General features: G+C 36.0%; 3 protein-coding genes and 1 pseudogene across 3 annotated transcripts; 2 read left to right on the top strand and 2 right to left on the bottom strand.

Moving 5' to 3' along the window:
• Positions 1-348: 348 nt before the first annotated feature.
• LOC142518236 (heavy metal-associated isoprenylated plant protein 39-like) lies at positions 349-2482 on the bottom strand. Its single transcript, XM_075620981.1, has 3 exons — positions 2251-2482; positions 1879-1954; positions 349-910 (listed from the first exon to the last, which is right to left on the bottom strand). The coding sequence occupies exons 1-3, from the start codon at positions 2254-2256 to the stop codon at positions 537-539; spliced, it is 456 nt and encodes a 151-aa protein (XP_075477096.1). The 5' UTR covers positions 2257-2482; the 3' UTR covers positions 349-536.
• A 6573-nt stretch (positions 2483-9055) lies between these two features.
• Positions 9056-9703, bottom strand: LOC142519583 (uncharacterized). The gene has a single exon (XM_075622624.1). The coding sequence runs from the start codon at positions 9701-9703 to the stop codon at positions 9056-9058; it is 648 nt and encodes a 215-aa protein (XP_075478739.1).
• A 2950-nt stretch (positions 9704-12653) lies between these two features.
• LOC142518095 (C-terminal binding protein AN-like) lies at positions 12654-16751 on the top strand. Its single transcript, XM_075620772.1, has 7 exons — positions 12654-13292; positions 13952-14120; positions 14202-14332; positions 14846-15649; positions 15801-15848; positions 16133-16246; positions 16542-16751. The coding sequence occupies exons 1-7, from the start codon at positions 12720-12722 to the stop codon at positions 16611-16613; spliced, it is 1911 nt and encodes a 636-aa protein (XP_075476887.1). The 5' UTR covers positions 12654-12719; the 3' UTR covers positions 16614-16751.
• Positions 16752-21290: 4539 nt separating this feature from the next.
• On the top strand, positions 21291-24614 carry LOC142519582 (sphingoid long-chain bases kinase 2, mitochondrial-like; annotated as a pseudogene).
• The last annotated feature ends 160 nt before the right edge of the window (positions 24615-24774 follow it).

The raw sequence follows: 24774 nt of genomic DNA, 5'->3' as shown, positions 1-24774 counted from the left end.
CGTATAACTATAATCATTTGTATAACTCGAACAAATTAAAACATGAGATGAAACAAATATATATTGCATGGGATTGATCCCCTAAATATATAATTCGTGAACCAAGCCATAGTTCCATTTAAAAATAACTACCCATTGCAATTTTGTCCTATAAAAACCAATCCATCATAGTGCTCCTTTAAATATATTTGCTTTGAAGAAGAAACAAACAAAGACAATTACGTGCACAAGGGCAACTTTACAGCAAAGATTTCAACTGCACAGGTACCTGTGGCATATCACTTGAACAAAATTATGGGCACGCAAGGATGATGAAAATTATATTAAACTTAAACAATGCACCAGGAATGATAATCAAAACTTTATTTAATTCTATATTCATAACAAAGTTCTTGATAAGCTGACGTCATTGGATGCCGACATAACAGCAGAATTGGTCGGTTTATGAAGTTTTTCCTCTGGATTTGCATAGATTTTAAACAAAACCATGATCAAGAAAAAAGGAATAGAACCCCCTCTATTCATTTTAGCATACTTTAGCAGATAACACAAGCATCGGGGTTCTCTTCATTGCTGTGATGCATGTAGTAGTACGTGTTCAACGGAGGGTAGTAAGCCTTGTGTGGCATTACTGGCCCGTACAATACCTCCGGTTCAGCCTTTTTCTCGACCTTCTTGACTTTTTCCTTCTTGGCTTCTTCTTTTATCGACTCTTCTTTCTTTGCCTCATCTGTCTTGGGTTCTTCTTTCTTTGGCTCCTCTTTCTTCTCAGGTTCTTTGGCTGGTCCAACGGAGATGATGTCTGATGGCCAATTTTTTTTCCGTAATTTGCTCACCACACTCACGGGATCAACCGTTCCAATCACTGTTAGTTTTTTTCCTTTCACATCAATGGTGATTTCATCAATTCCTACAACACAATGGGATAAATATTATCAAGTTCAGCATGATTACTACGAGTATAACAGTGCACCTGTTAGTCTCTTTCGCCGGTGTTAGGTCATAAAACCAAGAGAAGAATTCCATCACGTAAAGCGTTACAAAGAAAAAAAAGCCAATGAACTTAAAAATCGTTTTGAGTCTATGGTTTACTCATCTACCAGTACACTTGCAGACAGAATGCTAGATATTTTACGAGTAAACAGCTTCATTCTTTCATATGTTAATGCACAGGTGCTTTGCTTACAGAGCACTACTAAGGGGGTATATACTTGGCAAGGTAAGAGCAATCACCCCTCACATTTACAATGGCTAAACTAATTTGTATTAAATAAAAATCCAATTTTTGCACCCCCCCGAATGCATCAAATCGCGGTGATATCAACAAGCGTGGCTGTCTCGTTAGATACTACTTATTTTCTTCACTTAAATAGCATAAAGTTACTGTTTACTCATTAGTGAAAACATAAAAGCCGATGCCATTTTAGAGAACTTGAATGTGAAACCAGTAGATTTATCTATGCCAAATGTTCTCAACATTACTGTAATCAGCAAAATGGCCCAGTTTCTTTCCTACAATCTCAAATTGGCAATCTTATATTTTCTTTTCTTTGCAACAATAAATACTTTCAACACTGTATCCACCAAAAAATAATCTCTTTTTTCTCCTAAAAAATCACACCATTTATGACCCTATCTTCCTTTGAATACATGTGTGGCATATGCAAAGCAATTTAGCGACAAACCAGCTATACTAGCAATGACAGATAACTAAGAGCGTCTATTTTATTAGATATAATTACAAGTAGTGTATTTACAACGACACATCCAAACAAATGTTATACGAAATTGGGAAAATTCTCAATTGGTATATGAAAATTATTAGATTAATTGGTTCATGTTGATAATGAATTAAACAGCACAAAAAATCATTCATACCTGAAAGAGTTGACACAGTTTTTAAAGCCTTCCTCTTGTCTTTCCCATCTTGTAAATCCAATTTCAAGACAAACTTCTGAAAAGTTTCCAAAAAAGAAAAAAGAAAAAAAGAATGATCATACAAAAAAAAAAAAAAACTGAATGAATGAAGTATTTGCTTTCAAGTTTATACCATTCAACCAAAGTACTAAACGAAATGAAAAAACGTGTTAACAAATGGTAACAAACTTTCCAAAAATTTCACCTTTTTTCCGTATTTCAGAGAAGTAAATACTGACTAAAGAACAAAAAGAAATGCAAAAAGGGAAACAAGAGCTCGAACTCAATCATCAGCAGCACCAAGAAAAACAGAGAGTGGATCAAGAATCGAACCTTCATTTCTGTGGGCTGTTCCGAGAATTTCGAACCCGCCTCAAAATGTAGATGAGAATGAGATCAGATGTATGACTCGGATAAAATCAAAGGATTTCACTGTTGTTTTTCTATGCTTGCAAGGGAAAGTAGGGGGGGGTGAACTAAAAACAAGAGAACGAGAGCAGAGTCAGAGAAAGACAAATGCTACGAATCATGTGTCATTTGAAGAGGAATATAAAAACGACAGTTAATTAGAGATTTTTCTGTCGGAAATTGAACAAGATAATTTTAATGTAATAATAATAGATAAAAAAAAAAATAACCAAATTGTTCTTGAGTCCTCTCTCGGACCGTACGTGCATGTTTTTCTTCCAGAAACGTGACATTATTTCGCTCCGGGTCACGTTGCTTTCATATATTTTCTGCTCCCAAATAATCCAAAAAACCAAAATGCATTCTATCAAGGAATTTCATCTTTTTTTATATTAAAGTAATATATTATAATCTTATACTTTATATATATATTTTTAATCTTTCGAGTTTAATTTTTGGAATTTCAATATTGCTATATAATATTAATATCTGAAACATCACTTTGTATTAATAAAATAAATTATGTTGTTTGTGGTATTAAATATGAGAGGAAAAGTAACAAGAAAACAAAAATAATGGCTTGTAGAGGCAAGTGTTGAACACTTTCTGCCTTAAGAAGAATTTGTCCCTCACAATGTGCTAGAGGTTTGTGGCAATCTTCTCCCAAGATACAACTACAACTCTTGAATAATGAGCACTCAAATATTCAAGTTCTTTCACAAAGAAATGAAGAAACAATCTCTTGTTGAAGAAGGAAGAAGAAGAAGATGCAAAAAGATGTTATGATGTAATAATTTGATTTTCAATAATCAATCATTTAATGTTTTTCATGTCAAAAGACATGAACTTTCATTCATAAGGGTGTCCCTTGGCCATTGTAACTGACCACAATCATCAACAATGCCAAGGGAATGAAAAAATATCAGAAAAACTCGAAGAGACACGAAAAAACGCGAAGCGCGCTGCCGAGCGCTCTCGGCAGGAGTGCGCGCGCGGCTGCGCACAGATCCGTGCGCAGCCGCGCACCAGGCACAGTTCACCGAACAAATTTTTTTTTCGTTTCCTTCCCTTACATGTTCCGACTACTCGTTTTATGTTCTTTTAACATTTGATGAGCTCGTTTCGAGTTTAATTCAGAACCACCGAACTTAATATTCGTTCATTAAGCTTCGTTCTTCGTTTCGAATTTTCCCAATCAAACACATTGATTGATTTGCTTAATTTTCATTCATTAAGCATCAAAATTCCGACAATTCTCCACATGAATGAAATTAATGCATGAATGCTCGTGATGCATAAGAGAGAGTATATACGAAAAATTATCACATCAGGAGAGGTAGCTTTTGGCTTTGAACCTGCCCTAGTGGAATACAATCAGATCTACTAGGCCACGAAGTGAACTTTATGTCTTGAACTTATTGGCGGTTCATGTAAACCCAGACAACTGTACCCACATGATAACCTCTCTTCCATTTCCATTTTGTTTTATCGGTTGTGTCAGTTTTGGCCATGGAACACATCTTGGCTTCATACGTGTTTCATTGAGGCGGCCCGTCCTCACACGTACATAGGTGATCTCCTTGTAAAAGGGTATCCTACTTACCCCGTTTTTGCAAGCTACAGAATCATTAAAAGTACAATACTCAGCCTCACTACTTTTGTAGGCAACTTCACTCATTGTCTTAAGAATGAGGAGTGATTCATCAAGTTTTCATAACTTAGTTGTCCCATTGAACCAAGATCTTGGGATCTTCAATCTACAAGGTTGGGTTGCCACTATGAAAACTTTATTTGGTAGGTTTTAAACTCATTCATCTTGACAGACAGTACATTTGATCTCTATTTAATGCTTTTGTAAGCGTATCCGCTAAGTTATCCTTTGATTTAATATAATCAACAGATATAACTCCTTCGACGAATGAGTCGAGACTTGCCATTGTACATACTGTTTTGTGCCCTTGCAATTGCCGACTGACTGTTGCAATGTATCAAGATTGCTGGCACTGGACTTGTCCAACATGGAATGTCCTCTAAAAATTTGCGAAGCCATTCAGCTTCTTCTGCAGCTTTATCTAGCGCTATGAACTCCGATTCCATAGTAGATCTAGCGATGCAAGTTTGTTTCGATGACCTCCAAGAGACTGCTCCTCCACCAATGCTAAATACATAGCCGCTGGTGGATTTGGAGTTATTGGTATCAGAAATCCGATTTCCATCACAGTATCCTTCAAGTACTGCAGGATACCTTGTGTAATTTAGTCCATATTCTGAGGTGTGCTTTAAATATCTAAGCACCCTTGTCAACGCCTTCCAGTGTGAATCACTAGGATTACTTGTAAACCGACTTAACTTGTTAACCGCACAAGCGATGTCAGGTCTAGTACAATTAGTGATGTACATAAAGCTTTCAATAATTTTGGAGTATTCCAGTTGGGAAACTGGTTCTCCACGATTCTTCGCCAAATGGACATTCACGTCCAAAGGCATTTTTACTGTGGTAGAGTCATAAGCGTTAAACTTTTTTAACACTGTTTCTACATAATGAGATTGAGATAGGACTATTGCTTCTGGAGTTCTAAAGATTTTAATCCCTAGAATTACATCAGCAATACCCATATCTTTCATATCAAAATGTTTTGTCAACATTTTCTTTGTACCCTTAATCAACTCTTGGCTATTCCCCATTATTAGCATGTCATCTACATATAGACATACTATCACATAAGATTCTCGAGGTCCTTTAATGTAAACACATTTGTCACACTCATTAATCTTAAATCCATTTGACAATACTACCTTGTCAAATTTTTCGTGCCACTGCTTGGGCGCTTGTTTAAGTCCATACAGTGACTTAATTAAACGACAGACCTTTCTTTATTGTCCTTTAACAATGAAGCCTTCAGGTTGCTCCATATATATTTCTTCTTCAAGTTCACCATTTAAGAATATTATTTTAACATCCATTTGATGTATCTCAAGGTTATGCAAAGCTGCAATAGCAATGAGTACACGAATGGATGTTATTCTTGAAACTGGTGAATACGTGTCGAAGAAATCATGACTTTCTCTTTGTCTATAGCATTTGGCCACAAGCCTGGCTTTGTATTTTCAATACTTCCATCAACTCTCATTTTTTTTCCTTCAATATCCATTTACATCCCAATGGTTTGGTACCTGTTGGAAGATCCACTAGTTCCCAAGTATGGTTTTGCAAAATGGAATCCATTTCAGAGTTGATGGCTTCTTTCCAATAAGGAGCTTCAGGGATAGCCAGAGCATCTTGTATGTTCTTTGGTTCATTCTCCAACATAAAGGTATGGAAGTCTGGACCAAAGGACTTTGAGATTCTAGACCTTTTGCTTCTTCTTGGATCTTGCTCCTTTGAAGAGCCTTCCAATGGTGTAGCATTTTCATTTAGAGTTGGATCATGTGTAGGTACTTGACCTTCATGCTCCATCTCAAGTTTTCGCTTGCTAGAACCATTTTCTTTCCTCTCTTTACAAGGAAATATATTTTCAAAAAATACTGCATCTCTTGACTCAATTGTCATGCCCATATTCATTTCTGCATTTTCAGATTTGTGCACTATAAACCTATAGGCACTACTATTATGTGCATATCCGATGAATATGCAGTCGATCGTCTTTGGTCCAATTCGCTCTTGTTTAGGCTTTGGTATTTCAACCTTAGCTAGACACCCCCACACTTTGAGATACTTGTAGGAAGGTTTGTGACCTTTCCACAATTCATAAGGTGACTTGTCATTTTTCTTGTGGGGTATCTTGTTCAGGATGTGATTAGCCGATAGTATTGCTTCCCCCCACAAGTTTTGGGGTAGTCCTGAACTTATTAACATAGCATTCATCATATCTTTTAGAGTTCGATTCTTTCTTTCGGCAATGCCATTCGATTGTGGTGAATAAGGAGCAGTCGTTTCATGAATTATACCCACAGATGTGCAGAATTCATCAAACGGTGCTCCGTATTCGCCCCATCTATCGCTTCGAACCCTCTTTATTTGTTTGCCTAGTTGATTCTCAACTTCGGTCTTATAACATTTGAATGCTTCAAGAGCTTCATCTTTTGACCTCAAAAGATATACGTAACAGTACCTTGTATTATCATCAATGAATGTCACGTAGTATCTTTTCCCTCCTCTAGTTTGTACAAACTTTAAATCATCAAGATCGGTGTGTATTAGTTCTAGAGGAGTTGTACATCTTTCAATTGAGTGGTAAGGCGCTTTGGTCATTTTTGTTTCAACACATATCTCGCATTTGTGTGTTGGATTAACGTTGTGTTTAGGCAATAATTCAAGTTTCATTAAACGTTGCAAGGTATTAAAATTTACGTGTCCTAAACGAACATGCCATAAATGAGAACACTCAAGCAAGTAAATAGAACTTTTGTCTTTATTACTTTCAACAACATTTTGGCGTATAGCCATTACATTCAACTTGAAAAGGTTCTCATCGAGATATCCTTTTTCAATAAAATGACCATTTTTTGTCAATACAACCTTGTTAGACTCAAATACTAGTCTAAACCTGTCACGCCCCGTAACCGGGGTTAGTCGACACCGGCGTTATTTTACAACCACACAATTGAAAACAACAAGCCTCGTAGTACAGTATAAACCAAAAACCAGTTTATTACTCATAATCAATCAAAAGATTGTCTTTACAACGTAGATTCTTAAAATTGATAAAAAAATATACGGAAGCGTTTACAACTTACTAAGTCAAAACTAAATTAAACTTCTTGAATCATCTTATTATCAGCCCCAAAACTGTTCTTGTTCATCTTCCTTGATTTTCTTTTCTGATTTATCTGGGGAGAGTAGAGTAAGGGGTGAGTGATATGGTTGTCACTCAGAAAGTGGGGGCCGTTCGAGCACAACATAAAAATATTTACACAATTTTTTCGAAAATAACACGTAAACATATCATACTTTTCATAACATATCATCATATTCATATCATAACAGCACTGTGATTCTTTCACCTACTATGGTTTACTGATATCAGTCCCTAATTTTTAATCCTCTAAGGGGGCGAGGCCATAAAACGGTTCTATCCCACCGTGAAGGGCCATATGTTGGGATTCCCACCCATTTTCAGTGAATCCTCACAGTGCCAACACGTAAACGTACCAAAATCGCACAAAAAAGAACGTAGAAACAGAGTGAAGGTGCTCAACCGAAACTTTCGAAAACGAAATAATTCGTACGCAACATATTTTAAAACAAGCCCACTTACCTTAGACTGGAAGAAAACATGAAGAATTCGAAAATCATAGAAGAATCATGCTTTGAAAACGCATCAGCACATCTACCGAAAAATCATCCCCTTTGTAAAATTCCTTGCACCTTATTGAACCGTTGGATCGGGCTCAAACATTTACAGTACGTTACCAAGTACGTTAATTAAATTATGAATAGTGGAGATCGAGTTTGAAGCCGTTTTAAACCTGCTTATGGACAAAAAACCGTAGGTATGTTGTTTCTCGCCTAAAATCTAAGCAGTTTTATTACGAAGGATATAAACAAAAAACTAACCGTTGGATTTGGCCGAAATTTGGATATGTTGTTCCAAACATACGGAAGAACATTCTGAACGGTGAAGATCGGATTCCGAGTACCCGAGCGAGAGAAATGAATTTCTGAACTTGGACAGAATTTTGATGACTCGTGCAGAATTTTTGGGGAAGAATTTCGAAAATAATGGAGAGAAATTCGAAAATTGAGGTGTAAATTTTGAATGGGAGGGTCCTCCTATTTATAGGGATTGGCTGCTATCCTGATCGTGTTTTATCCTTGTGTTTGAACTTCGAATCAAACTTGAATTTAGGATAGATTATCATATCAAATCTTATATCTTTATTTGGTATCAATATCATATCAAATCTTAGATCTTTATCTCGTAAAAATATTTTCAACTTTGAGTTTATATCCCAAACTTTACCTGCTCATATCCAAATATTCCTTATTTAATTCCTTAGATCGTGGTCTATTTATTATCTCAAGTTCAAAATATATGCACAATATTATCTTAAATCTTGAGCTCAAAAATATTGTACATGATATAATTATCCACCCAACTTTAGATAATCTTGCAAATCTTAGATCTTAAATAATGAGACAGATACCCGAAGATTGTATAATCCTAGCACACTTAAATTACAAAAAATATTATCACGATTACAAAGTATTGGGTTTTACAAAACCCGTGTTTGACCAACAGAGACCCCGACACGAGGTTCTTTCTTATGTCCGGTACATGAAGTGCATCAACAAGGGTTACTTCCAAATCCGATGTCATCTTCAATACCACATTTCCGGTGCCCACCACCTCAGATGTAGCGGAGTTCCCCATGTATAGTTTTCTCCCGGTCGATGGAGTGTATGTGGAGAACATCCCCTTGTTTGAGCATATGTGTCGAGTTACTCCAGTATCAACCCACCACTCGTTGGGGTTTTTCACCAAATTGGATTCCAAAATAACTGCAGATAAATCAAGTTCAGAAAAATAAAATGGTACCGACCTTTCTTGAACTACGTTGGCTGGAGGATTTCCCTTCTTTGGCCTCCTACAATCCTTAGCCATGTGATTCGGTTTTTCGCAGTTATAACAAGTGCCTTTGAACTTCTTCTTGTTTGGTGGTTGTTGGCCTTGTTGTGGTTGCTTTTCAAACTTTCTCTTCTTCCCTTGAAAACTCGATTCAACAATGTTCACCCTTGCTGCCATTTTACTTGCCTTGGCCGAGTGCTCTTGTTGTCGTCTTCTATCCTCAATCTCACAATGAGATCCTCCAATCCCATCTTCTTCCTTTTATGCTTCAAATAGTTCTTGAAATCCTTCCACAATGGAGGGAGTTTCTCGATCAACGCAGCAACTTGGAAAGATTCCCTTAGACTCATTCCTTCCGCATGAATCTCGTGCAAGAAAAGTTGTAGTTCTTGCACTTGACTTATCACAGATTTTGAGTCCACCATCTTGTATTCCAGAAATCTCCCAACAATGAACTTCTTCAAACCCGCATCCTTCGCCCTGTATTTTTTATCAAGCATATCCCAAAGTTCCTTGGCGGTCTTGACTTGACAATACACATTGTACAATGCATTGTCAAGTCCATTTAGGAAGTAGTTCTTACACAAGAAGTCACTTTGGTTCCATGCATCCAAAGCGGCCCTCATGTTGGTGTCTGTCTCGTTTTCAGCAACGGTGGGAGGATCCTCCTTCAAGAACCTTGACAAACTCAAGGTTGTGAGATAGAAAAGCATCTTTTGTTGCCATTTTTTGAAGTCCGCACCAGAAAAATTCTCCGGTTTCTCTCCTGGTGCAACGGTTGCATGTGGTGTTGTAGATGTTGATGCCATTGATATTCTCCTTGCAAATGATTACAAACCAAAATTCTTCTTAAGATTATTGTTTGTGGTATTCAAATATGAGAGAAAAAAGCAAGAAGAAAACAAAAATAATGGCTTGTAGAGGCAAGTGTGGAACACTTTCTCCTTAAGAAGAATTTGCCCCTCACAATGTGCTAGAGGTTTGTGACAATCTTATCCCAAGATACAACTACAACTCTTGAATAATGAGCACTCAAATATTCAAGTTCTTTCACAAAGAAACGAAGAAACTCTCTCTTGTGGAAGAAGGAAGAAGAAGAAGATGCAAAAAGATGTTATGATGTAATAATTTGATTTTCAATAATCAATCTTTTATTGTTTTTCATGTTAAAAGACATGAACTTTCATTCATAGGGGTGTCCCTTGCCATTATAACTGACCACAATCATCAAACAATGCCAAGAGAATGAAAAAATATCAAAAAAACTCGAAGAGACACGAAAAAATGCGAAGGGGCGCGTCCAGGCGCCCGCGCGCAGCCGAGCGCTCTCGGCAGGAGCGCGCGCCTGCGCGCAGAACCGCGTGCGGCCGCGCGCCTGCTACTGGCAGACGCGCGCAGCTGCGCGCCGGGCACTGTTCACCGAACAAATTTTTTTTTCGTTTCCGTCCCTTACATGTTCCGACTACTCGTTTTATGTTCTTTTAACATTTGATGAACTCGTTTCAAGTTTAATTCAGAACCACCAAACTTAATATTCGTTCATTAAGCTTCGTTCTTCGTTTCGAATTTTTCCAATCAAACACATTGATTGATTTGGTTAATTTTCATTCATTAAGCATCAAAATTCCAACAAATTATTGATAACTGCTCAAATAGTAAATAAATTCCTAAATACAAATCTTTATGTTTAATTAGAATTTAGAATGAAATATTTACGGATTTTTGTTCGATTTATCTATTTAAATAACAATCAATTTTTACACAATAAGAAAATTATTTTAGTTGATAATGTGTGTAACTAAATAATTAAATTGCCCATTTTTATTTATCATATAATTGTATATAAATACCTGCATACTAATCCCTACGTTGACGTCTTTAATTGGACTGGATTTTAAATATTTTCTAGTTTCATTTAAAGACAAAAATTTGTGTGAGACGGTCTCACAGGTCGTATTTTGTAAGATGAAACTCTTATTTTGGTCATCCATGAAAAATTATTACTTTTTATTGTGATTATCGGTATGATTGACCCGCCTCACAGATAAAGATTCGTGAAACCATCTCACAAGAGATCTATTCTTTATTTAAATTTATCCATGATTATCAAATTTAGAAAAGTCCAATTTAAAAATACAGTCACACAGAGTCCATTACTATAATATTAAAGCTCAAAAGGATAAATATATAAAATATAAACCCAAATTTAAAACAGGTAACTTAAAAACAAAAAAGAATAGATATATATTATATACACACTATGGAGTTATCCCTGTTAGCAACAAATAAACGATATTTATAATTTATTTGACATCAAAATCTCGGAATCAAAACAAACATATATCTCTTAGCTCGAAAAAAAATCGAACTTGTATAAATCATGTAACCTTTTGTTTTAATTGAAATAAAATATTTGTCTCTTAAGACTAATTTCTAGAAATAAAAATATTTCACAAAATATAAATTCTGATTATCATTTTACGTGTATAGCATGTATCTTTTCACTACTAATATTAATAACAATCCATATTAAGATAATGTTTGTAAGAGATTATTTTAAGTGATTTTTATCTTCTTTTTTTTTATTTTGGGGAACTTAAATCCGACTCTTTGGTTGAGATAATATAAGCATATTTATTGAACGTTTGCAATCTTAAAATAAGTTATTATTCATTTTTCATTTTAAAATGAAACGAAAAATTATAATACTTTTTGCAAAAATGATCAAAATTAAAGTAGTAGATCTGTGTTTTAGTTCCAATAATGTTTTTTGTTTTTTGTTTTACTCACTTAATATGAATATCTTTAAAAAAATTAAACCCAAGATATTAGAAGAATTCATTGTAAACATTCAATACATAAGTGGTACTTCAGGTGAAGTTTTTTCTCCTTCCAAAAGGATCGATTTGGATGAATATCAAGAGTATGAACATTGTTAATCTTAGAACTTGGTTTTCTAAAGTAGTTGGCCCTAACTAACGTGGACAATATATGCACCTACAACACATTTGGACTGTAACTTTATGCACATATCGAGGTACTCTCAAGAGACACTTGAAAATATAACGGGAGTGTTAATAACCGAATCGGTTCGAAAAATATTTGTTTCATATTTAAAACTATCAAATTCAAGCTGAAATCAACCCAAATTATTGTGTCATAGTTCTTCATTTTAAATATTTTATCAGTATAATATAATTATATATTATATGAATATATTTTGAATCAATTGAATATTTATTTTTGAGTAATGTTCGAAAAAATAGCAATCATTTTCGAATTTTTTCGGTCCGAATTCAAAGTCGAGCTCTAATTCAAATCGAAATCATGCCAAAGATTTTAAACTGTCTGATTTTCGAATTGAGCTTAACAAATTTAATTCGATCTTTAAAATTATATATATATTCAATTCAATTCAATTCGTTTACACACATGAGATACAAAAACACAAAATCCTATCTTCATATAACATTACTAATTAATTAAATTTTTTATGTCGATGAAATTTGCAACCGCTATCATTCGTTGCGTATTTGACAAATCTTCGAACTAACGCAGTAGTCTATAAATTACGCTAGTCAAATAAACTGTACGAACAAACCTTGTCCTAAAAAAATATTGGTAGAAACACATACAAGAATTGATCAAACGTCTACTTATTCCACCACCTCACAAAACTTATAAAAATTTGGCTATTCAAGTGTATTCGCAAATCCTAGGTTATCTGGGTAAAAAAAACAAATAAATACTTGCAAAATTTAAAACAAAAAAAGCTTCGGCCATCTTACTGTGTGTTTGTACGTGTAAAAGAGATCTCCTACAGCGATGCCTCATCGCAACATCTCCACTACTCAGTCTCATCCCCTCCCTCTGCTGGTAACACTGAATTGCATCGAGGACGCTGCACTTGAACAGCAATGCTTGTCGGGAATCGCGCGCGTGGAGCACGTGCCTCTGAGCAGGCTGGCCGAGTCGCGGATCGAATCTGCGGCGGCTGTTCTTCTCCACTCGCTCGCGTTCCTCCCACGCGCTGCCCAGCGGCGGCTCCGCCCTTGGCAGTTGATTCTCTGCCTCGGTTCGACCGACCGCGCTGTTGATTCAGCCTTAGCTTCCGACCTTGGCTTGAGCCGGATGATCCACGTCGATGTGAGCCGTGCGGAGGAGGTGGCGGATACCGTGATGGCGCTTATGTTGGGACTCCTTAGGCGGACGCATCTGTTGTCGAGGCACGCGCTCTCGGCTTCGGGGTGGCTCGGCTCGGTGCAGCCACTTTGTCGTGGAATGCGCCGATGTCGTGGTCTGGTGTTGGGGATTGTTGGTAGATCCGCCTCTGCGACGTCTTTGGCTAATAGGAGCTTGGCGTTTAAGATGAGTGTGCTCTATTTTGATGTTCACGAGGTATGATGAATTACCTAATTTGTCTAAAACTATGAGTTTTTGGATCTTCGATAGTATTTGTGTTGGTACTTTGCATTCCTCTTTCGTATTTTTATTGCTGAACTATGCGGACTATAATTGTTTTCTTGTAGTTTTACTTAGTTTAGTACATGTTTATTAGCATGGATTACAGCTAAGGGGTTCTGGAAACTGTTATATGCAGTTTATGTTTTTTCTATATCTTCTCCCTGTGTAGCATGGCCATTCACTGCTTTTATTAAGCTACTGTTTCACTTTAAATTGTTGTAGTTAATTGGTGTTAGTAATTTGTAGTTTATAATCAATTCGATTATGTAATATGATGTTCTTGTTCACTCTACTTAGTTTTACATTGTTTTAGATATGTGCTTTTGTTTCTAATTTCACTGTGTTTTATGCTTAGTCTGCATAGTAGCAAAGTTGGTTACCAACAGTTGCATTAATATTTTGGAGGGCCAAAAGTTCTTTTTTTATTAATGTGCTAACATTTTACGTATAAAGTTCCGCATTATAAAATTATGTCTTGGTTCATTGACTTTAGCTATCTTGCCATATTCGGTCGGACATTCGTACAGTTACATGTGTTGTATTCTTCTTATATAATCTTTTAACTAAAGTGTTTGTTTCTGGCATCTATTTAGGACAATGGTAGAATGAGCAGATCTTCATTGACATTCCCAGCTGCAGCCAGGAGAATGGATACGCTAAATGACTTGCTTGCTGCAAGTGATCTCATATCTCTGCACTGTGCTCTGACGAATGAAACAACTCAAATTATTAATGGAGATTGTTTGCAACACCTAAAGCCTGGTAAATTAATGTTGCTTATGAGATTCTGTGGTCCTTGATTCTTGAACTCTGTCCCTTACAAGGATGATATTTCTATGGAAGGGGCATTTCTTGTGAATACTGGTAGCAGCCAGCTGCTGGATGATTGTGCTGTGAAACAACTGTTGATTGATGGCACACTTGCTGGCTGTGCCCTGGATGGTGCTGAAGGGCCACAGTGGATGGAAGCTTGGGTATGATGAGTAGTGTTAGGTTATGAATGCGATAGAGATGTGTGGTTTAGAAAGTGGTGAAATTGCATTTTTTTGTTGTGTGTGATTGCTTTTATTATGATCATTTTTTTTCTCTCAAAGGTTTTTTTATGCTTTTGTTTGTATGTGAATCTTACCCGCCTCAAATGTAGCAGCCCCTATGACTGAAAGCTTGTGTCTTTCGATATCTGCAGTGCTACATATTGGGGTATGTGTGTGGGATCGCATTTAAGATTTGGTATGAATATTCAAAAACCAAAGGGTGGTATATAGGGTTTGATAGAGTGATGCATTATTGTATATAGGGTTTGATAGAGTGAAGCATTATTGCATTTTTTAGTTTTGGTTCAAGTTACTAATATGGTTTCCATAGTCATCTTTAGCATATTGTAACTGCCACCATGGAGAGTGTAAGCTCTGATATCTCTCAGGATGATATGATATTTGCTTTTCTCTAGAACTTTACCCCAATGTTATACTATCACCAAATTTCAGGTGAGGGAAATGCCCAATGTTCTGATTCTTCCTCGAAGTGCAGATTATAGTGAAGAAGTGTGGATGGAGATAAGAGAAAAGGCAATTTCCATTTTACAGAATTTTTTCATGGATAATGTCATCCCACAAAATGCTGTATCTGATGATGAGGAGGAATTGGAAAGTGCTGTGGGATTTGCAAATGAACACCATCATTTACTTGACAATGAAACTTCATTCCGAGGTTCTGTCTGTGATAGAGTGGTTGAAGATATTCAGTTAACAGCTGAAAGCTCCCAGAAAAAGGTTATCAATGAATCAAAAGAGGCATCATCCCATACCCAAGGTTCTGTTTTGTCTCAAAATACTTCAAATAGATCAGAAATAAAGCGAAGCAGATCGAGTAAGAAGGCTAAAAAGAGGCACGGGCGCCAAAAATCACAGCATAAAGCAGACGAATCTTTGACTTTTGAAAAAGCGAGTACTTCTTACAAAGAAGATGATGCTAATATGAGTGGCACAGATCAGGTGTTGAGCTCCAGTTCACGTTTTGCTTCTCCTGAGGATTCAAGGAACAGGAAGACATCAATTGACTCAAAAGCAGAATCACCTCCAGAGCTTATCCTGACACCACACATAGAACTCAGTGAAAAGTCTGGTGAACTGCTGAAAGACGGTTATATTATTGCTTTACACACCAAAGATCGTCCTGCGCTTCATATCTCTAGGCTAAGAGTTCAAGGTGGTGGTTGGTTCCTTGACACATTGCCAAATGTGACAAAAAGAGATCCTGCTGCACAGTTCCTTGTTGAATTCAGAAGCAAGGTATTTAGATTGGGATTTTCATTTTTTTTTTGCTTGATATATCTGCTTTCAGTGGCTGTTGATGTAAACAGCCAAAAGTTACAAAACAGAGTGAATGAGAATGGTATGCAAGAAAGCTAAATATTTTCTCTTTGATAACCATACTCTGCAGGATTCAGTTGGTTTTAGATCAGTTACAGCTGGAGGAAAACTTTTACAGGTATTGCAATTGAATTGTAAATATGCTATCACACACTTCTCAAGCGTCTAAGAATGATGGAAATGGTAGGATTGACGACGTATGTAGGATCTGTGAAAATAAACTGATCAACTTCCATTGGTATGTAAAAGCATAAAAAATAATTCAATTGGCTACGCTTGACTTTTGTAATCGTATAAATGGGTATGCCCAAGTTCTCTTTTCGAATAATGTATGGTTCTTGACATGACATTTAGGAAATATTTGGAACTTCTGTTATCGGAATACTCACTTTGATTTTGCAGATCAATAGAAGGATGGAATTTGTATTTGCTAGCCACAGCTTCGATGTTTGGGAGAGTTGGAGAATTGAAGGTTCTTTGGAAGATTGTAAGTTGGTGAACTGCAGAAATCCTCTGGTAAGTTCTCATTTGACAATGCTGTATTATTAATTCGTGAATTGCTGCTACAAATCCTGATTCTACGTAGCCATAATGACAAGCAGTGCCTGAATATGTAACTTCACAGCCCTGACGCCCTAAATTTTCTTTTTACTTTAAAGAAAACTTTACGGGGGATAAAAATTATCTTTATTGTCTACTAAATACCTGGATTAAATTTACAGCTAACAATCCCAAGCTTTCATGAAGAGTAATAAGTTTACATTTTTTATATTTTACTTGTAACACACGTTGTAATGACGGTGATATGCAGGCCATGTTGGATGTGCGTGTTGAAATTGTTGCATCCATAGGCGAAGATGGGGTCACCCGCTGGCTTGACTAGGCGTTTGGAGTTGGAACGATCAGTCTTAACAATTTCATTACAATTTGATTGGGGTTTGTTTGTAATATGTCCGAGAAGATGGTATCATTTGTAAAGCATTCAATGCTTGTGCTGAAATCTAAATGCAATTTTATGAGAGATGTACCTGTTTTGAGTCAAAGGCATGTTGCTCAATTTCAATGATATCGAATTCAAAAAAAAAATAAAAATAAAAAACAACTTTTGGGTGTTGGCCGTTACTCTTAGGTTTTTTTTGACAAACATTTGTCTAGGTTTTTAAACCAACAATCCGGTGAAATTTTTCCTTTGACCAAGGTGAAAATTTTCCTTTGACTAAGACTTCCGGTGCATATTTTGGGTCTCTCTCCCTCGAGTAAAAGCATGAAGACCGAATTGAAACAACCTCCATTGTTTCACATTTAAAAACCTATTATATCCTTATTATCTAGTTATTGGATCGTACAAACTAAAATTTTAGTTGATTATTTTAGAGAGGAACACAATTTTTTATGTTTGAACAAAAGATAAAAATCGTGGGAAGATCATGTGTATAATTTGAATTAAACTGTTAAAAATTTCCCCTAAATTAATTAGTAGAATAAAACAAAAACTTGCGTGAGACGGGATGATCATATGTATAATTTGAATTAAACTGTTAAAAATTTCCCCTAAATTAATTAGTAGAATAAGACAAAAACTTTTGTGAGACAAATCTCTTATTTGGGTCATCCATGAAAAAATATTATTTTTTATACTAAGGAATAGTTTGGTACACATTATAGAATAAACATGTGATATATAATATGAAACGTCTGCCCTTTTTATTGCTTAAAAAGTACTAGAAATTTTTTTTTATAAACACTCAATTTTCGGTCATACACATAAACCTCATGAAAATAAAATATTTTCCCCTTTAAAATAAAACATCATCCAACTAGCATTTTAAAAATCAAGTGAAATAGTCATAAAATAAAATCGTTGCATGTTTTACCAAAACTAAAAAGCAATAAATTTGAAAAGTATAGTCCATACTAAACCTCTCAAAAATCTCTCAAAGCATAAATAAATAGTCTAAAAAACTTTAACATAAATCATAATTCATAATCGTAAATGCGGAAAAATAGAAGCGCTGGTCCTCGGGTTGTGTGCACCTTCAGTCCAGTCAGGTCAACCATCAAGACCTCCATCAAACTCACCTGCATCCATCACACCTAGTGAGTCTAAAGACTCAACACACCATAATCTTGATAACGAATAATACGTATAAAATCGCATGCAACAGTGAAAATACTTGTAGGTAAAAATAACATTTCATGATATGCATAAATAACCTTGATCTTTTCCTTATCATGACATAAAACATTTTAACATGATCGTAAACATTTCCTTATTCCTTTTCCTTTTCCTTTGTTGAATTCAGATCGTTAATTGTGACTTTCCTGATCATGACATGAAGATCGATGGATCCATCAACATATAACCACAGTACTGGGCGGCGGGGGACACCAGCAACACTCTCACCGGTCAACTGGGCCCTGGCCTATCATTATTCGAATAGAAATACGATCGTCGGGGCTCCCTCTGGGGCCTTTTCCCATAAATGGGCTCCCTCTGGGGCCTTTTCCCCTCAAGATATTCCCATTCTTCTGTTACCACAAAACCGTTACCACATATTCGCAATGATGGAAACACGATCGTCGGGCTCCCACTGGGACCATAACCCTCAAAACGTCGCCAACATTAACGAATTAGTCACAATCACTTCACTTCCTTCAACATTTACATTCTCAACACTTTATAAAAATCATGCATAACATAATATTTTGTTTTTGAAACCAAGCATGCAACATGTCTTTTAAATGTCTTCCTTAAATCATAAAAATCCCTTAGACATTTAAAAATCATAATTTAATCATGAACATTTCATAAACATTTAAAAATAATCATAATATCATAAAAATAGCATTTAGGGCACTGCCATGACCTTTACTAATTTCCTGGTGTAAAAAGACCGTTTTACCCCTGGACTCGACATTTTACGTTTTTGACTTTTTTCTTGATTTCATGATTCTAACATGTCCCAAATAATTATTTAAGCTTACATGAATTTTTCCATAATTTTATTTAGCTTAAATATTATACTTTTTCATTTATCTTTAATTAACTGTTTTGACGGTGTTTTAATCCCGAAAAATCCCAAACTTTAATATAAAATTCCTAAATTCTAAATTTAGTCTTTTTATATTATTTAGCCCTTATGGACCACGACTGGACCCCGGTGAGCCGTTTTCCAATTTTTCTTTACTTAAAACACCCTATTTGACACCTAAACTTCGACCCCGAGCCAACTTCCGATTTTCACGAGTTACCCCCGAACCATGTTGGTCCAAAACTTGCCCAACATCCTAAATTAACCTAGTGGACTCTAACTTTATCAAGCATCCCAACCTAAAGCCACAAACGAAGCCCCTCACAACCCACCTAATCTGGCCGAGACCCCTAGTGGTGTAGGATTCTTTGGTTTGCTTCCCAACCCTTGAACCAGCGAGCCCAGCCCTTGTGCCACCCCTCGTGAACCCTCCTAGGACTCTAGTGCATCGCCTGGACCCGGCCCTTGAACCCCAGACCGCGCCCCCATCTCCTGGAAGTAGCACAAACCCTGCGCACCCCCTGGAATACCTCTCGGGTATAGTCCTAGCTTGGCTAGGACTCTTCCCCAGCCCTTACCGTGAGTCCTAGCTAGGCTAGGACTCTCCCCCTGACCCGTACACGACTCTAGCCGAGCCCTGGCCCAAGCCAAGACCAAGCCTCCCCCTAGAACAAGCAACCCGATCGCCCCAACAGCAAGTTTCTGGTTTTGGTTTGCTTGTTTGTTCTCCTTTGGTTTAGTCGATATATGTGTGGTGTGTGGGACTCTAAAACATGCACAAACTTTACCTAGTTACAACCTAATGTCATGGCAGCCCCTACATACATACAAGGCGTGAATTTTGTGCATAGAATCAAAAGTTCAAGGCATGCTCATGAGAAATTCCGAAAATTCTGAAAAGTATATCATGTTTTTTTCATGCGTAAAATAATTTCAACCATAATATGATATGATGGATGAGAAAAGGAAGATTAAGATGTACCTTTGCGTTATATACGCACGAAAATCCGTTGACGACGAAGAACAGGACACAACCTTGGCTTGTTCTTGCTTGCACCTTCGAAAATCTCTTCCCCAAAGTGTGTTGTGTGTGCCGTGAGGTTGAGAGAGTGTTTTCAGATTTTTTTTTTTTTTTTAAAGAGGGTGGCCGATTGTTTGGTGCAACAAGTGTAGGGTTTTGGTGATTAAAAGTTTTAAATAGTTAATTAACTTGCTAACTAGACTTAGGCCTATTAAGCCATTAAATTAAGCACATTAGTCTAGTTAGGATTTAAATAAAATAATAACAAAATTTTTGTTTAATAAAATTTGTGACTTTATTAGCCGGGTTGCCACAAAGCTCGTATTTTTGTTGAAAATCCAACACCGATAAAATTTACGTCCCGGCGTATAAAATCTCCTCAAAACTCCTTATTTTCAAAAATAATAAAAAGTATCACCCTTATTTTAAATAATTAAAAATAATTAACCAATAAAAACATTTTCTATTTTTCAGCCCTCGGTCTCCGTTCCTCGATCGCAACTCGAATAACCTTTAAAAATATATTTTAATGCAATCATGTAGAAAAAATATATTTTAAACATGAAAATATGCACAACATAATTAATTTATGCAATTAAAATATTTAATTAAAATACAGGAGAATTTAATAATTGCATGCATGTGGTTCGCGTGGACCTTTAAATTTTCGGGGCGTTACATAATATAAGGATAAATTAAGGATAAATAAGATGTATGATATTATATTTAATGTTTGGTATGATTTTAATAAGAGTGATTAAATTTATATATTAGATTGTAATGACAAAATTAACTTTATCATAATAAATTTTATAATTTCAAATTTGTTGTTTGATTTATAGATAAAAATATTTATTTGATTTTAATTTCTACCTACTAGCATAGATTTAGAAAAATCATTTATAAATTGAGGGCAATTAAGTCATTTGTAGTGTATTTTATCATTAAATTAAAATTATCACACCTAATAGAATGGACATTTTATCTTTCTAAAAAATTATTTATCAAAGGCCCATGATATTATCTATATCATAAAATGTACCACACATGGGATAATGATGATTATTTATCAATCACTCTCTTATCCTATGTACCAAACTATGCCTAAAAGTATTACTTTTTATTGGGAATATCGGTAGGGTTGACTCGTCTCACAGATAATGATTCGTGAGGCCTTATCGTAAAATAATGATCTTTGTGTACGATTATGTTAAATTCTTGGTAAAGATGTTGTTTTCATTAAATGTATCAATTATTTAAGTAATTTAACATCTTTTTACTGCAAATCACTCATATCTGGGGAAAAAAAAATTTCCAGTGCTTGGTTTAAAAGGATCGTCAAAATTCATTTTTCTTAATATAATTGATTCTATGTTATTATTATTCTGCTACATATATATTTTTTTAATTAAAAAAATGTCAACTTTTAATCCATTTAACTGAAAATATTTAAAACTATAATATAATAATTTATACTCGATAATTCATAGCAAATACTCGTCACAAGTCATAGGGTGGCTTTGTGCGCACTTCGTTATACGTGTATCTGTCAATAACCACTTCGTCTGGAAATGATCTCGGCAAGCGTGCCAATGGCTGAAGCCTCCTTTATCAGCGCAGAGCAGCCCCTGGCTCCAGATCTCGCCGCCGACCGTGCAGTTCACCGCACCGGCGGAGCTTCTCGCCACCACGACATCGTCTTTGTAGTAAATCCTCGAGGTATCTCGTAATTTATTATGCACGTGTTATTGCTCGATCATATTTTTACTGGCTGAAAAATGGATGTTGGCGTAAACACAATGTTTTACTCGCGGTTGCTCTGTCTGCAGTTTTGAGTTTTGAATTTTTTAAATTTTTTTTTGAATAACTGAATCTGAGACAGGAGCTAATGGAAGGACGGGTAAGGAGTGGAAAAAGCTTTTGGTCTCGCCTTGGTTCTGAATGCAATGTGAGAAATGCTTTTGTTCAAACTATTATTCAAATACGGACTTATTTTAACTAGTGATTTGCTTCATGATAGGCTTAATTCGGAGACTGTAATCATGATTTCAACTTGAATTTCACCTTGTTATAGTGATATTTGTTGACATAATTTGTAATTCTGGAAGTTTTAGTTTGTATGTTTTTAGGCTGGAATGTACCAGCCTACCAGGCTACGTGGTATTGCACAATCATCACGTGTCTTTGTATCGTGTCTATCGATTGAGTTGTCTTCGCCAGTGATGCCATTTCTATCCTATGTAATGATCGATGCCGGTGTTGTCTTTCTTTTCCGCTTAATTTCTTCTTCTTTTGACATTGAACTCTACTGGTTTGGCTTGTATCTGGCAGAAAGCCTATCCCTTCTGATGAATAAACTCTTTCCGGTTGGCTTTGCCATAAACTTTCAATTGATGAATTTGATAAAATTTTGTGGCCCTTCTTTCTATCTCTGTATCACGGCATACATAATTAATGTTGTCTTGTTTGCTGTTTTTATTTAGACATAAGTGTAGCTTAATTTTTCATGTGGGGGCAGTCTAGCTTTCCTCGTGTGCTTCAAATTTAAATGGAGTAATTGTTTGAATGTTTTTCCTTCTTTTAGTCAGATATGTGAATCTTTGACTTCTGGGCTGTGCCATACGATAGACATTACAAGGGAGGTGAGAAATACTTACTATCTATTGTATGTGTGCACTTATAATTATCAATTATTTGAGTTGAATTTTATTATATAACCAGGCTATACGCGAGGGTGCTGATGCTATAATTGCTGTTGGAGGCGATAGAACTCTTCACGAGGTATATTTTATTTATTTCTGTATGATCATTTTGTAGCATATTTTGACGCAAATATAATTATTTCCATCCTAATAATATGTGAATGGGTGGTTTCTCTTGCCTGGATATGGGCTTTTGACACCCCACAATTTTTCTCTATTTAACTCTTTTAACATCATATCTCATGAACCATCATGTATTCATTGCAAGGGCTCTAAAAGTGGCATCTAATATGAGTATAACAAAGTATGACCCGGTTGATGTGATAATTGTAGGTTGTAAAAGGCTTTTTCTAGGGAGGTAAACCTGTTATTAATAATGTTTCGACTGCTGTCCACACCACTGCTCTTGGTGTAACTGATGGCTCATGTGTTTAGAGTTTATTTTGGAGTTTAGTCAGTGGGTTCATCTCTCTAGACATGAGCATTGGAAGATAAGTTTTATCTGCTTCCATAGGCCGAATTGCTAAAGTTTATGTTGTCTGCAAGCGCTTTGCCAGATTTCTGGTCTTGTCAACATTGTAATAGGTTGCAGCTCGGCCACATTATGTGCCCTTTTGTTCTCCTCTATTGACTAATTTTTCAGGGATGAGATCTCACATTGATGTTGGATTTATCAGGGGAGAAAGCGGCGAACCACATTATTTCATAAATGTCGCCAATGCTCATTTGTAAGTATGAGAATTTATGTGCATCTATTATGGAGTGGAATAAACTATGGTTATGTACTGAAAAATCCATCTTGATTTTCTTTCTTTTACTTCTAATCTTGTAGGAGTGCTAAGGCTGGTCATTATGCATCAAGATACAAAACGTTCGGAAATCTCTGTTACGTTATCAGAGCTTTGCAAGCTTTTTTTGGTCATCATAACCAAGACCTTAGAATTAAGGTTTATCTCGAAATTTTCTTTTCCCTGTGCAATACATTTGTCTCGCGGTATTCATGTGTTAATACAGGCTAACATTTTGTTATTTTCATCAAGGTTGATGATGGTGATTGGGAAGTATACTCCCAAGTAACCCTCTTTGCATTGGAAATGCCAAATTCGGTGGCATGAAGATTTCCCCAAATGCCGACTCCTCTAGCAGGACTTTTTAGGTGAATTGTTGACATAATTCATTTATCTACATATATAGCTTTTTGTAGCAAAAAGTTTACTTTGGCATACCTGTCCAGACGGTCATTCTTCAAAATTTCACGTGGTATGACTTTGTTCTCAAACTGCATAAACTATTCAATGGTACACATTTGTCAGTGAATAATGTATCTTCAAGAACGTACCCATCTCTCACATGAAAGCTATAATTTTTCCATTCCTCTATATTCTATACTCATTAGTCACTGTCGTGGGCTTCGAAGATTAGTGTTCTGTATCTAATAAATTTTATAGTTCAGGCGAGTAAATGAGGTTTTAACCTGTGAAGAAATGATTGAACTTGTTACTAAGATGAAACACAACTATTTTTAATGACCGACAAAGTTCCCAACTTGTGAAATTAAGCTTTCTTGAAGCTTGCATGTTAACTTCTTCATTCATCTTGATTTATTTACGTTGGTCATAGGCTCATAGCAAAAAAAAAAAAAAAGGCTTCTCTTGGTAGATTTCTTCTGGGTTTTACATGACCTGATATACTAACTTTCTTTGCTTATTCTATTTTTCAGAGCGTGCTCAATTGAAGTCCAGCAAATAGTACCAAGTGGCAACATTTTTGTCCAGTCGGATGGGGAATATTTAGACTTCATTCCAAGGAAATTTAACATTTTACGTGGCGGTGAAATGATACGCTGCCTTCTTCCTCACGACTAAACTCTACATGAGTGAGGAAACCTGCCCCTTTCTGTAACAGAAGAATTAATACAAGCTTCCTATTGCCCGCCGCATTGCTGTTCTCCAGAATCAGCATCACAAGAAAGAAGCCGGCATTTACGCACCAAATCAACATGAGAAAGGAAAAAAGGAGCCCATTTTGCAAATTCATGCTGTTGACTTAGATTTAAGATGATGTTTGGCGGCTGTCGAGTTTAATGGGGTTCGAACGTCTGAAATAAAGTTTGAATTTTTTCCAATGTTTTCTTTTTCTTTTTGACATTATTCTGCCAATGTATATTCTCCTCTGAGTTGCTTCTCATCCTTGTATGTATTATGAATTGCAAGGCGGGCTCGCCTCATCTCTCAGTCTGTTTTCTTGTTAACCAGAATATAATATCGTTTTTCAAGACCTAATTTTATA

This window comes from Primulina tabacum, chromosome 11 (assembly GCF_025594145.1).
Source record: "Primulina tabacum isolate GXHZ01 chromosome 11, ASM2559414v2, whole genome shotgun sequence".
Lineage (NCBI taxonomy): Eukaryota > Viridiplantae > Streptophyta > Magnoliopsida > Lamiales > Gesneriaceae > Primulina > Primulina tabacum.
This window is presented reverse-complemented; position numbering and strand designations above follow the sequence as displayed.

Bases quoted from the DNA above. Each gene is read 5' to 3' on its own strand.
- LOC142519583 (XM_075622624.1), bottom strand. From the start codon at position 9,703: ATGGCATCAACATCTACAACACCACATGCAACCGTTGCACCAGGAGAG.
- LOC142518095 (XM_075620772.1), top strand. From the start codon at position 12,720: ATGCCTCATCGCAACATCTCCACTACTCAGTCTCATCCCCTCCCTCTG. The intron at 15,650-15,800 runs GTATTTAGATTG...CATACTCTGCAG, and splicing joins TTGTTGAATTCAGAAGCAAG to GATTCAGTTGGTTTTAGATC. The intron at 16,247-16,541 runs GTAAGTTCTCAT...GGTGATATGCAG, and splicing joins TGAACTGCAGAAATCCTCTG to GCCATGTTGGATGTGCGTGT.
- LOC142518236 (XM_075620981.1), bottom strand. The intron at 911-1,878 runs GTATGAATGATT...ATTGTGTTGTAG, and splicing joins AACTGTGTCAACTCTTTCAG to GAATTGATGAAATCACCATT.